The sequence below is a fragment of the Rhamphochromis sp. 'chilingali' genome, assembly GCF_963969265.1.
Source record: "Rhamphochromis sp. 'chilingali' genome assembly, chromosome: 18".
Taxonomy (NCBI): Eukaryota; Metazoa; Chordata; class Actinopteri; order Cichliformes; family Cichlidae; genus Rhamphochromis; species Rhamphochromis sp. 'chilingali'.
The window spans coordinates 30,256,534-30,270,374 of NC_137945.1; the positions used below are offsets into that span (position 1 = coordinate 30,256,534).

At 39.3% G+C, this 13,841-nt stretch overlaps 1 protein-coding gene across 1 annotated transcript in view; it reads right to left on the reverse strand.

Annotated features, from left to right (window-relative positions):
• Nucleotides 1-1,520: 1,520 nt before the first annotated feature.
• Nucleotides 1,521-13,841, reverse strand: part of rsu1 (Ras suppressor protein 1) — a 39,427-nt gene continuing 27,106 nt past the window's right edge. Inside the window, exon 9 of the mRNA XM_080864187.1 lies at nt 1,521-2,856. Coding sequence (XP_080720313.1) covers nt 2,754-2,856 — 103 coding nt within the window. The 3' untranslated portion in view covers nt 1,521-2,753. The remainder of the gene's footprint in view (nt 2,857-13,841) is intronic.

A 13,841-nucleotide genomic window follows, 5' to 3' on the forward strand; every position in this document is an offset into this window, starting at 1 on the left:
GACAGAAGAGTGTAACTCTGGAGAACACATCTCCACTGCTTTAACGTTCAGACACAGTGTGCTCTACAGCACTGCATCTGATGCTTTGAATTGCACTCGGTGAAGTAAGGCTTGGATGCAACTACTTCGCCTTGGAAGCTGTTGCTGAGCTTATCTTAAGGCAACATTGCTTCCACTTTGTTTTATTACTAACAGGTGACTGTAGAATCTATAATAGTGAGGAAACTTCACGACTGGACTTCTTGCACAAGTGGCATCCTATCAAAGTACCAAGTTCGAACTCCCTGAGCTCCTCAGAGTGAGCCATTTTTTGACAAATGTTTGTAGAAGCTGTCTTCATGCCTAGGTGACTTCCATGACCAGCTGCAAGATGTCTAAATTTACAAACTTCTGTCTCAGAGTCATGCTAAAAAACTACTTCATGCAGTTATTACCTCTTGGCATGACTAGTGTAATTCATTATTATTGTTATCAGGTTGTTCTAAAAACTCCATGAAAAGCCTTCAGTTGATCCAAAATTCTGCAACAAGAGTAAAGAAATGGCACATTTGTCTCATACTGGCTTCTTTTTATTGGATTTCTGTTCATTCCAGAATCAAATTTAAAATCTCCTCACATACAAAGTCTTCAGTAATTAGGCACCACTTTACCTTAAAGGCCTCAAGTTACCATATCACCTCAATAGAGCATTTCACTCTCAGACTGCAGGATTACTTGAGGTTCCTACAGTATTTAAAAGTAGAATGAGAAGCAGAACCTTCAGCTTTCAAGGCCCTTTTCTGTGGAACCAGGTCGCTGTTTGGATTTGGGAGACAGACACTATTTCTACCTTTAGATTAGGCTGAAAATTTCCTTAAGTTAGGGCTGGATATGATGATGCTGAACCCTTAGGCTGCAATAAGCCTAGGCTGCTGGGGGATTCCCACCCAGCATTTCTTCTTTACTTACCTTTACTTTAGAGGCAGGGTACACCTTGGACAGGTTGCCAGTCTGTCGCAGGGCTAACATATAGAAACAGATAACCATTTGCACTCACATTCACACCTATGGGCAATTTAGAGTTTCCAATTAACCTTTCCCCACTAAACCGCATGTCTTTGGAGTGTGGGAGGAAGCCGGAGTAGCCGGCGAGATTTCAGGTCTCGGCCTGATTTGCTGGAGTCCCAAAGTTTTTAACAGAATTCTTCCTGTTAAAAGGGTGTTTTTACTTCCCACTGTAGCTCCTAGACTGTAGCTCTGTAGCTCTCTATTATAGTAGGGTCTTTACCTTTCAATATAAAGCATTTTGAGGCAACTGCTGTTGTGATTTGGCGCTATATAAATAAATGAAATTAAATGAAAACAATTCAAAAGATCACATTCAGAAGACAGGCAAAAAGATTTTACTTTTGCATCAAAAACACTGATTCTTTTTCAGCTGGTTTCCTTTATCTCAATTGCCGTTGCTGTTTCTAGAAAGAAATACATGCAAAGAAATCTGCACCTCCACTGTATTTTGTAGGAAGTAGAGTACTCAAATCTAAAATGAAAAATACAAAAGTACCCTTTTTTATTTGCAAATGCTGAAATGCAGTGAGTACAATTAATGACCAGCATGTTTTGAACTGGCATAAAAGCTTAACATGGATTACATTCACACATTCAGAAAGATCGTGAAATATTTGGCATTGAAAAACAGAATGTGAGAGAAAACGTGAAACGGAAAGCACAGAGGGATTCAAACATAATATTTCATGTTCATTTGAAATTCTTCTCATTAGTGGAATGAATACAGTTAATGGCAGATTTCACCATAGGTGGACGGACGATAATTCCAAGGCTAAAGCTAGTGTATACCTTAAATCTGTATTCCTTCTAATGGACATCAGGTCCTCAGATTGCAGCCAGATCATAAACATGATCATTCTGATCACTTGATAGATATCCTCAGCCAACATTTCCTTTAACACTAATAATTGTTAATTTCAAGTCTTATAACATGGTGTTAATTTTGTACATTATGGTCCCTAATACTGTAAAAAGCATGATAAATCAGGGGGTGATTTTGGGCTGGCATGCATGATTGCAGTGTCTCTCAGTTTCATAGTTAGATCTCCTTTGCAGGTTGTGTAATTTTTCCAAAGATTAAGATGGCTACAGAAAAAAAATTGATGCTTCATTACAAGGCATTGGTAAACAACAGGCAACATGATAGATATACTGACAATGGCTTAACCGGTTTCCGTAGTTTAGGCACGAATAAAAACAAATGTATCGAAATGTATGACAACATCTAAATAAGCTGTTAATGCATTTTTTTATATGCACCATAATATTACGCTAGATTATAATAATTAAATAGGAAAGTTTGAAAGTAACAGAACATGTGTATCTGAACTCTCCTAACAATGTTTCTGAAATACCTAAAAGCTCTTTTCACACAAAAGTAGAATCATCCTAATTCAGTTTTTTCCTTTGGTATATAGAAAATCCTTTTTTCCTAAAAGATAACATTACAGTAATTTGTTTTGTACTTAAATCAATTTGCGCTTTTTTGCAATCTTTATCAATTGTAACATGTCAAGTTCCTGTAAGTAACAAATCATAAATACAGAGACTGAGAGTTAACAAGCCCAAATGACACATTGTAGGCAGAAACACTCTTCATATATTTAACTGCAATACAGGGTTTTAACAAAAAAGGAGCACAAAAGGCACATGCAGTGAATCTGGCTGCTAAATAAGTGTTGATTTTCCATCCTCTTATTTCTTCTTCACTTGTTTTTGGCAGCCAGTGGTTTGCGGCTGATTTTCTTACTCTTATCGTTGTTCTTTTTGGGTGGTTCTGGGTTGGCCTGCATGTGTCTGCCATAAAGACTGAGGAGAGGAAAAGAGGAAGGAAGACACATTCAATATCAACGTACATGTTTATGATTACATACAAAAAACTGCACAAATGTTTTTCAGAAAAGATCATGTAAAACTCAACCAAAAAATTTGAATTTTACTGGCCCCGGATAGTGCTCTGTTACACATGAGTCAGAATAAATTACAGGTACAAGGAAATTTTTTATGCATCACTAGGACTTGTGAATTAACTTCCATTAAAAAGTAGCCTTGTCTTCCTACAAATACAATTAGAGATAATTTGACTAAGCTGAGCAATAACTCAAAGACATCTGTACTATGAAAGCTCTGTGAAAATGACTTCTCAAAATGCTACATGGTGTAAAACAAGTCTCCAGACACAGGTGGATGTTTACTTATAAAAAAGGGGAAATGATGAAGCAAACTAAAATAGATGTACGGCCGTTACACCCTTTTTAGCAAGGCCAAAAACAAGCTATGAGTGGATCAGTGGAAATATCCAGTGATATGGTGAACTGAATTAATTTTAACTAATTCACATGAGATACGAGTACTCTCTCTGCCAAGAACCCTAATAACCTGTGTGTTTTAAAGTCTTTGCTTACAAACACGAGAGGGGTATGCACAAAAGAAAAGGTATGAAAACTCGTACTGATATACTGCCTTTCTACTGAATTTGAGATTCACCCAATCATACAAACATTCAGGTGGTGCATTTATCTGTACCTTTTAAGCCTTTTTATCTAACATTCAAACATACTCTAGGGTTAGGACCTGCAAAAGACCTGCAACTGACAAATAAAGGCCATCTCATCTCATCTCTCATACTCTGACAGATGGATCAGGGAAACTCAGGGTTCAGTATCTTGCCTAAGGATACTTTGATACATAAAGAGGAGGGGTCAGGGGTCAAACAACAAATTGCCTGAGTGGTAGATCTGAACCACACCCAGCCCGACAATTTAAGTGTAACACGAAAATCAAGAAAATCATCAACAGTGAACACACAGTTGTTGTGTTCAGTATTGATTGTCCATATTATTACAGTATACCTTTTAGTGTAAGTTACACACACCACCACATACATGCTCCTCTCACCCCACTGCCACCTTTGCCGTCCCATGGGTCTCATCTTTGCACAGAAGCAAGAGAGCTCATCGGACTGGAAAAGAGTTCTCTGCTCCTCACTGCAGGATGTTTCCACAGATAAACGTGTTGTTTTTCTCTCTTCTAGGCTTAACATTTTAAATAGTATTCAAAATATAATAATAATGATAGAGGCTGCCATATCGCTGCCAACACCAGTAGGGGGTAGGGTAAAGTGTCTAGCCCAAGGACACAACAACCAGGACAGAGAGCAGGGGAATCGAACCGGCAACCTTCCGGTTACAGATGAGCTTGGCTCTGTGGCAACCATGGTTATATTTTATTGTAAATAACAGTACAAGTAGGAAAAGGAATCCAGGGTTGAAATTCTGCCTTCAACAGCAGAGATAATCATGTGCACACAGGCCAGCAATGGCTATAAAGCTACAGCCAAACAAAAATGTTGTAATTATTCAATTATCTGTGTTTAGACATTGTTTCAGGTAAGAGTATAAACTGTTCATTGCCTCATTCCTTCTGAAATGAGACAAGGAATTCACCCTTTATCCTCTTCTATGATTAGACAATGCTTAGATTAGGGAACCATGTACAATTGAATCGGGTATGGGGCATGGAAATTGGGGTGAAGGGTGTACATAATGAGTATATCCCTTTGTGGAAAAATGAATTATGCAAAGGACTTCTTAAAAATGCGTTAGTATTCCAACTAGTAACTGTCCTATGCTAAATATCAACTATTTCTATTTTCCTTTATCTGGTGTCAGTTGTTTTATTCCAGCTGTAGCTGTTACGATGCCTCAGTAAATTTCTCCCTTTTCCAGCCAACTGGTATCTAATGCTCTTCTACTTGTATCTCCTGACCCAAGGCAACCTTGCACACATGTGCATTTCAACACTGCCAAATAGATGAATAGCTTTAGTTAAGAGGACCTGGAGTGACTTATGGGATGTAATGGAATTTCTAGATGCACCAGGTCAAAGTGCCACCAAAGTCACAGTGTGTCTGTTCTCTCTGCGATTGATATCAAGACAACAGTTTCTTTCCTTAGCTGTTGTTATTTTGGATAAACAATTAAAGCGATGTACAGTGTAGTGCACATAAATCTGGTTTCTTTTAAACTGTTTTGTATCTCTAAATTGAATTAGTACATTTAGTACAAAATATATTTTAACAATAATGTGTTTCCAAAAGTGAACAATTTCTATCATGCATGGATATACCAGAAAAAGCGTAATAAAACAATAATGTGTTACAAATATGGCCAAATGCCATTTTTAGACAGCAGAAACATAAATTGTGTATCTATAAGAGCTTGTCTCACTATCAGATCGCATTTCCCAACAGTTTCTGCAATAGCCATTATTTACACTGTCCTTTGTTGGCATCGACAAAGGGAGATGTCACCGTCATCTGAGGTTTATATAAAAACTTCCAAACTGCTGAGATTTTAATGAGGTCACAGAGGAGCGCAATATCCACACACTTCTTTCGTCTTTAGTAACACACCTTTGAAGTCTGAATAGAATTGAATGAACGGTTGTAGTGATAGGCTACACAGATAGGCTAGACAGATGTCAGACAGACATACAGAGATCCCTTCATTTGTTAGTTTGGTTTGAATGAGATGAGTCTATGCAACTGTCAGGCTTTTCTCTTGAGTGGTCCGTGGACGGGGTGACTGTAGGCATTCAAACTTCATAAACTGGAGGGTCAATGCTGAAGTGTTTGCTTGCATACACTGAGATGCGGTTATGAAAGCAGATGACCTGAACATTTAAAAGGAGCCACCCATGATTTCCTTCTATACGTATAAATGCAAGTCATTTTAAATACAAATCCCTGAATACTAATTAAAAACTCACACCACAAGAAATTACCTAGAATAATCATAGTTAAATAACGGACATTTGTAATCCTCTTTTAGCCAAAGTTCTCTGTGAATGATTTAAGATCAAGCTTAATGGGCTAGGCACCGCTATCCACTGTTTTTGTCCGTTAATCATCCCAGGGACCATGTCAATAGACATTAAGGGCCCACCCATGGTCTTCTGTAATATGGCCTCACCATAAGTCCTGATACAAAACTTGTAAATTAACCACAAAGTTAATGTTTCTAAAATCAGATTACATAGAAATGGAGCATGGGGGAATACCTGCACGCAAGAATGTAACAAGACTGGGACTAGGAAGTCATCAAAGCTAAATTTCACCATTTTTATTTGGTTATTAGATAACATTCAGAATTTCAGCTAAATTAAGGCTGGTATTGTGCCAACAAGCAATTTATTGTGGTCTACCAAGCAATACAGAGTTCTTGTGGCAAGACTTAATTTGAAGAACAGGAATGGTGTGTTTGAAGGTGTTTCCAGGTCATGCTGGGAGCAATTTTCTATCATTGTATTGATATCGCAATATTGCTGTCATCGGTCAGAAGTCTTATAGCCTAAACAGAACTTGGTGCTTCTCACCCGGCATTGATAGCTGAGGTAAACAGTGAGTAAACAGCTTTCTACGGATAGGGGAAAAACTCCAGGAGGATCCAAACAGTAATGGAAACCTGGTGGCTGCAGCCATTGTGGGGCACAGTGGTACAATGTTGATTACACTGTTTTTCCTCTCACTAGGCTGCAATCTACTGATCTAGTGAAGTGATCTAGTGGTGAACCCTTTAAAGTTCAACTTTAAAGGGTTCAACTTTAAATTTGGTCAGGCTGAACTACAGACCTCAGCCATGCTAAATTGTGTAGCTTTTGTTGTAGTGCACCACAGCAAACTTTAAAAATTCAAATCATAAAATTTTAAATTAGGTGTCACGCATACATTTTCTAATTGACACCCATGTGAATGGGTACATAAAGCCCTGAACCCTGGGGTGCAAGGGCCCCATCATTATTATAATTATTATTATTATTATATTTTTTAAGAACAGATTGCTAGAACAGATAGCTGTTATTTATGGCCCTAAAAAGACAATGCACGCAGAAAACTAAAATACATACTTCAAAACATCGCTTTCAAAACAAGACACTGAAGATACTAGAAAAGCTTAAGCATGTCACTGAATTTCTACAGCTAATGCTGCACATGCACACGCACACACATACACACCCTAAGAATGTGCGTACACAAATCCACAATAGTGAAAACTGTCAGTCTATGATTGAAGTGTCTCGTTTTCTTCACCCTGCCTCCATCCCATGTCAAACCTCTCATCTGGGAATTAAATATGCCAACCCCCTCCCATGCTGCCCATCAAAGCAACTGTAGCCCAGGGCAGAGAGACACACAGGCCAGAACAGAGAGGAGTGGGACAGACAGAGATACACCCAGTGGAGGAATAGCAGTAGGCAACTCTTTTTCATTTTAACATCAGTGTTTGCTTTCCATGGGCATTTTGCCTTAACTCACGCAAAACCCATTTACGTTTGGAAACAGTACAACAGCAACTCTCTAGCTAGATGTAGTATTACAAAATCAGCTGGGTTTTAGCCATGTGCAGCAACAGCTCAAAAGGAGTGAGTTGCTCACTAATTGGAAGGTCAGTATATTTACCCTTAAGTATCTCAGACGCACACAGTTGTGAGTGCGAGTATTTTTGATCAATAAAGTGCGGTGTAAGGCTAAAGAGATACCTATTTAACATTTCCCTGCTTTAAAAAGCCTGTCTGTTTGGAGAAACCACATCACCATTTAGGGTCTGCAGGGATACATATCAGACAGAGAGACAAGTTGAGACAAAGTAGGATCCTTGTGCTTTGCAGAGCTTTTGCCCACTAGGGCCATCCCAGAGGAGACAATGGGGCAGGGGCAGGTGCCAGGAACCTCCTGGGAGTGTCTGGAATCAGCCAGGCATAGGGGCAGTTGACAGTTTTTACCATGTAAACAGAGCTCTAGGGATGGTACTGTCTCACTATTGGTCCTCAGTTTTGTCCAGGCTGAATTATGTCAACATCAACAGGATGGATTACTGTTAAACATGGTCCACTCATGTTAACCTCAGGATGAATTCTAATCCCTCTATGATCCTTTAATAATTGTAATCTAGTCTGTAAACACAGCTATATATTGTGTATACTCTCTGGATTATGACCAAATATGAGGCGTGATCTCAAAGTTTCATGACTCTTCATTTATATGGCAAAAAAACAAAAAACAAATATATGTTGTGACCAACAGCTCAAAAGGTCAAGGTCATCAAGTCAAAAGCATGGGGATTAAAGCAATAACGATTTTGTTGCTTTAACAGAATTCATGGAATTGTGGACATAGTTCTACCTTTCAGTGGAAACAAGGTGAACTATGGGATAATACTTAGTGCTGCTGCATCACAGAAAGAAGGTTCCGGATGTAAATCTCTGATCTGTGTTTCCAATGTGTGCCCTGGCTTCCTTCCATAGTTCGATAGCATGCTTTGGTTAACTACTGATTCTAAACTGGTGATAGGTGTTGATGCAGGTTACAGATACTACTTAGGAGCGCAGAATAAAAGTATACCAAAATACCTCGGGTTTACACTGGCAATGTGAAATCAATTGGACATCATTAAAAAAGAAGACGTTTTATAGTAACATCAACAAAATTTCCTTGTTAACCACTCTAATTGCTACTTTGTCTGTCCATCAATCCTCTTAACCACTTGTTCGATGTGGGCGGCTTTAGGCTATCCAAGCTCTTAGTTGGAGAAAGGTATGGTACACTTTGACGTGGTTGTTGACAGAGTTTATCGTTATGGCCAAAAAGGAAAATGAAGTACAAAGGCTACTATTTTAAAATAGTGTAGTAATTCAGGCAATTCTTTAGCTGCCCATCTGCATCTGATGGTACCCCCACCCCCCACCCATCAGGGTCAGGGAGAGACTGGGTAAGAGGCTAGGTGCAAGCCGGACAGGTTGCCGGTCCATCAAATACACTTTCATTTCACTCATCACTGGGACGAATATCTTGGTTGTCTTTTGTAATGTTGTTTTGTAAGGCTCTTTGAGTAATTGATTTGCCCATACCCCCAACATAGGACGACCTCTAACTGGTGTGGAAAGGTGCTGTTAATAGGCCTCCTTTGCTCTTAAGCATTGCAATAATGTTAATAAGTCAGGAGATCAGAAGAACTATGAATATTTCATAACAATTAAGAAAACGTGAATATTTTTGTCCATCCATCCATCCATTCGCTTCCGCTTATCCTTTTCAGGGTCGCGGGGGGCGCTGGAGCCTATCCCAGCTGTCATAGGGTGAAAGGCGGGGTACACCCTGGACAGGTCGCCAGTCTGTCGCAGGGCTAACACATAGGGACAGACAACCATTCACACTCACTCGCACATTCACACCTAGTTGTGTTATCTCAAATAGATGTCTCTTCTAAACTGATTTTAAGTTTTGTGCTTTTATGTCTTAATGTAAAAAAAGGTGTGTATCTATTTCATAAAATTAAATTGTATAATGTTTTAAAAAGATCTAAATCCTTTACAAAGATGATTACAATTTTGTCAGTATGTGAAAAAAGAAAGTGGAAACAGCTATTGTAATGAACACAATAGAGCTGCTTGAAAGAGCTCAGGACTGTGGTAACTGATTGAATATGCTCCTTTCAACAAAAGTGATTATTCATTAAGTCAATATGTGGACAGCCAATGCAGCACACTTGGTGTTGTCAAAACAAGCAGTATTCGCATAATTATGGGTACCAAGCATTGATGGATGAGAGGCTCATGGATAAAATGGAAGAGGGGGAGCGGGAGTAGAGAGAAATGATCAGTATGTCATAAAGGAAAAATTAAATGAGTGTTAAGACAGAATAATAATGCAGCCTTATTGATGCTAGGATCCAGTTCATTAATGCTTTTTAATTTCAATTTTAAGTCACACCTATGTTAAGTTAAATAGAAGTAGTGTGAGCGGCTGTAGTGACAATACTGCCAATGAGATACCACCTCAAATAAAAATGTGCATTGCTCCAAATATGCTGTCATATTAGAACAAACAGTTAATCTAATTTTCATGGCGCTACTGGCACACCCACCCTGACAGTATTAAATGCAATTAATTAACGCTAATTACTTTAATAATGCTTCCCTCTGATGCATATCTGAAAAGCATTATCCATGCCATTAAATAAAATACAATTTCAAATGCAAATCACTTTACTGTATTGTTTTGAATCATGCAAAAATAATAACAAAAAAAGTCCATCGCATGTCTTGAGGTTGTCAGCATCAAGCATGCTGCTACTGCTGAATATCCTGTAGCAGCCAGAAAATGATCTAAAATCTACATATAAAAACAAAACCAAAAACGACAGAAAACAGCCACAAAGACTGATCTGCGTTTTCTGCAACTGGAATAAAAACTTACTATTAAGGCACACCAATTAGCATGATAATACAAAAATGTGTAGGATTTATTAATGAAGATTTAACCTATAGGAAAAAAAACCTATATAAAGGTAATCTGTGCTTGTTCTAAAATGAAGAGTGTTTAAATGGTCTATAATTTTATTAACAATACTTGACAATCAGAAACCAAATATCTAACTACACCAACCAAAATTAACATGCTAGATAATCTGTTCTGATTATCTTTTTTGATATGCAGTTTGCCTTTGCTAAATATAGCAACACTTTTTTATTTATTTATTTTTACTACATTTTATGCTATGCAGAGTGTAGCACAAACTCAGAACAGCTTTAACTTTTACTGTCACTATCACAGATACTAAATAACATCTCCACCACGTGGAGGTTGCAGAACCTTCTTCAGTTCTACCTCCATATCCATGTGGACCTGCAGGGGTCATGACTTCTCTACATGTCTAAGGATCACACAGACTAGCAGACATCTGAAGTGACAATCACACTGAGGGGAACTGCAGTCCTCACAAAATGGTGAGATCACAGTTAAAATTCTCCACATAGTGTAGCATACATGCTGTGGTGTGTGTATGATACCTGAAACACAGCAGACAACAGCAACTAGTACAAGTCATTTGCTAATTTGCATTTGACAATGCTGCTGTTCATCCTGTGTGGAGTGATGCGATATTTGTTTTATTACAAAAAAATGGTCAAAATTAATTCTGCATTCTGCATGTGTAATTTAATTTTGTGCATTTATTCCCTGTCATCACAGTTCTTTCAGATCGTGTTTTAGTGTGGGATGAAGGCCATGGGCGTAATCTCTTTTATGTTTTGGCCCTTTTATTTTCTCTGTCCTGAACCTGGAAACTCCCAGGAAGCTCAAAGACAACTTTCACATTTTAACGGTTTTTAAAAGTAAATTCTCTCATATGCAGCCCAGCAGTAAATTAAGCATTTATTGCTGCAATCTTGATGGAAACAAGATAGCAGCACATACAGATGTATGCAGCAGCACAGCGTCCCCAACTACTGTGCACCTAACGCGCTGATCACATACAGTCGTCGAACTAATACACATCAGCCTGAACCCTGACTTGGGATTGGACTGACAGTATCCTACCCAACTGGGTGCTTTGTGGGTTATTGTCTGGAACAGCAAGTGATGCAGATGGCAGAGAGAGAGAGGAAACAAAAACAGGGATGCAGAGCTGGCTATCGCTACCTTGCAGCATAACTATACAATGGTTTAAGTTCACCTGATCCATTCCTAAACCCATGTTGGTGAGGTTTAATACCTAATCTTCAAATCAGACAGAAAGACTGTCTCACAAATTCAAACTGGGACATGCCCCCAAAAAGTTGATTCTGTTCATCTGGACGTAGCATCTTCAGTCAGCTGATTGATTCTCAGCTGACTGCAGGTTTCGCCAACCTTATAGAGAAGACATTTGCACAATGACTGAAATGAACACCACTGTCAATCAATAGCCTGTGATGTGAGTTTCTTCATTAATTATTGAAGAAATGAGTGGCATAACATTTCTCCCACTGAAAATGCTACGTTCAGATGAAGGGAATCAACTTTTTGGGGGGGATTTCCGTACCTGGATGATTGCGCATACATCAAAACAAACTGGGACATGGTTCCACAGGACAGGGGCATGACAGCTGAAGGCTCTGCCTCCCATTCAACTTTTATAAAGAAAACAAATTCACAAGTAAGACTGCAATCTGAGAGCAAAGTGCTCAACTAGTACAGTGGTCCCTCGCTATAACGCGGTTCACCTTTCGCGGCCTCGCTGTTTCGCTGATTTTTTGTGTGCAATTTTACATGTTTTTTGTTTTCTACAGCGCATTGTTTTCTGCGTCCTGATCGGCTGTAGACGATTATCAATCAACCTCGTGCTGCGGTCTTGTACGGTACAGAATGTGTTCAAGCTTGTCAAATTTACATAAATCTTCGATCGCTAGCAGTGTGACTCTGAAGTGCTGTACTGTATGTTTGTAAGTTTTCTCCCCAACAAATACAACAATGTCGATTAAATGTTTTGCACCATCAAAGGCAACTGCGGGTGCCTTTGGTTTCAATCTATAATACTGGACTTATTTTTCTACGAAGGTTTGAACTTTGAAAGCGTTTAAACAAGAGAGAAAAATGTGAAAACATTCATGCCTGTCTGAGAAAAGTGTATAAAGTTTGTAGTTGGCTACTTTACGGATTTCACCTATCGCGGGTTATTTTTAGAACGTAACAACGAGGGACCACTGTAGTTCAATTCCATTAAAAGGAATTTTGTCAGCGATTCTGTTCATAATTTTCATGGAGAGAATTTCTAGGTGTAGCCAAGTGGTGGAAGGCTTCCACTTGGGTGGTCTGAGAATCTCATCTCTGCTTTTCACAGATGATGTGGCTCTGTTGGCTTCATCAGGTGACGGCCTACAGTTCGCACTGGAGGCATTCGCAGCTGAGTGTAAAGTGGTGGGAATGAGAATCAGCACCTCCAAATCTGAGGCCATGGTCCTCAGCCGGAAAAGGGTGGCGTGCCCACTCCAGATCAGGGATGAGTACGGGGGCAGACCCAGCACACACTGGAGAGATTAAATCTCTCCGCTGGCCTACGAACTCCTTGGTGTTCCTCTGGAAAGGCTAGAGGAGATGGCTGGGAAGAGGGGATTTCTTGGCTTCTCTGCTTATGCTGCTGGCCCCGCAACCCGGATCAGGGTAAATAAATAATAATAATGTAAATAATGTCTACTTTATTGATCTCTGTGGGGAAATCCCTCTCTGCATTTAACCATTCACTCAGTGAAGCAGTGGGCAGCCACTGGGCGCCTGGGGAGCAGTATGTAGGAACGGTACCTTGCTCAGGGGTACCTGAGGGTAGCCGTTCAGTGGATTCAAACCCCTGACCTTCCGATCATGGGGCCACAGCGCTACCTACTGAGCTATCCCTGCCATAAGCGAAGAAAATGGATGGATTCATTCTTTCAATTTTTTTGCGACACTGTGCAACCTATAATGTCTTGGGGACAGTGTTTGCACAATGGATACACATGTTGTGTCCCATGCCCCTACATTCATTTGCTTGTCGTTTTAGATTGTTACCCCTATATCATTCTTATTACTATGCCATCTGATATTTGCAGAGTTACAAGAACTTCTTCCCGTTGTTTTTTTTTTTTTTAAATATTAAAATCTATGACATGTAAATACAAGCGGCAGACATGTAGTCTCAGCTCCCACCTATTCCTTTCCTATCTCTCTTGCTCTTGTGCTGAGCAGGCTGGAACCAGATATTAAACCAGTTGTAAAGGCACATGACCAATGCAAGCAATCAAGAGCAAAACAGTTCTAGCTAGAGGTCAAGATAAAGATTTCCTATTTATTTTAAGTGTGTGTATTTCTGTGTGTGCGTGCGTGTGTTTTCATGTATAGCTCCAGTGATGAACTGTTAGGGCCAATTAAAATCAGAAGAAAAGAGGCGAATGGATTCAGTTTCCTGATGATGTCTTTATAGAGTTCTGCTATTCCACAC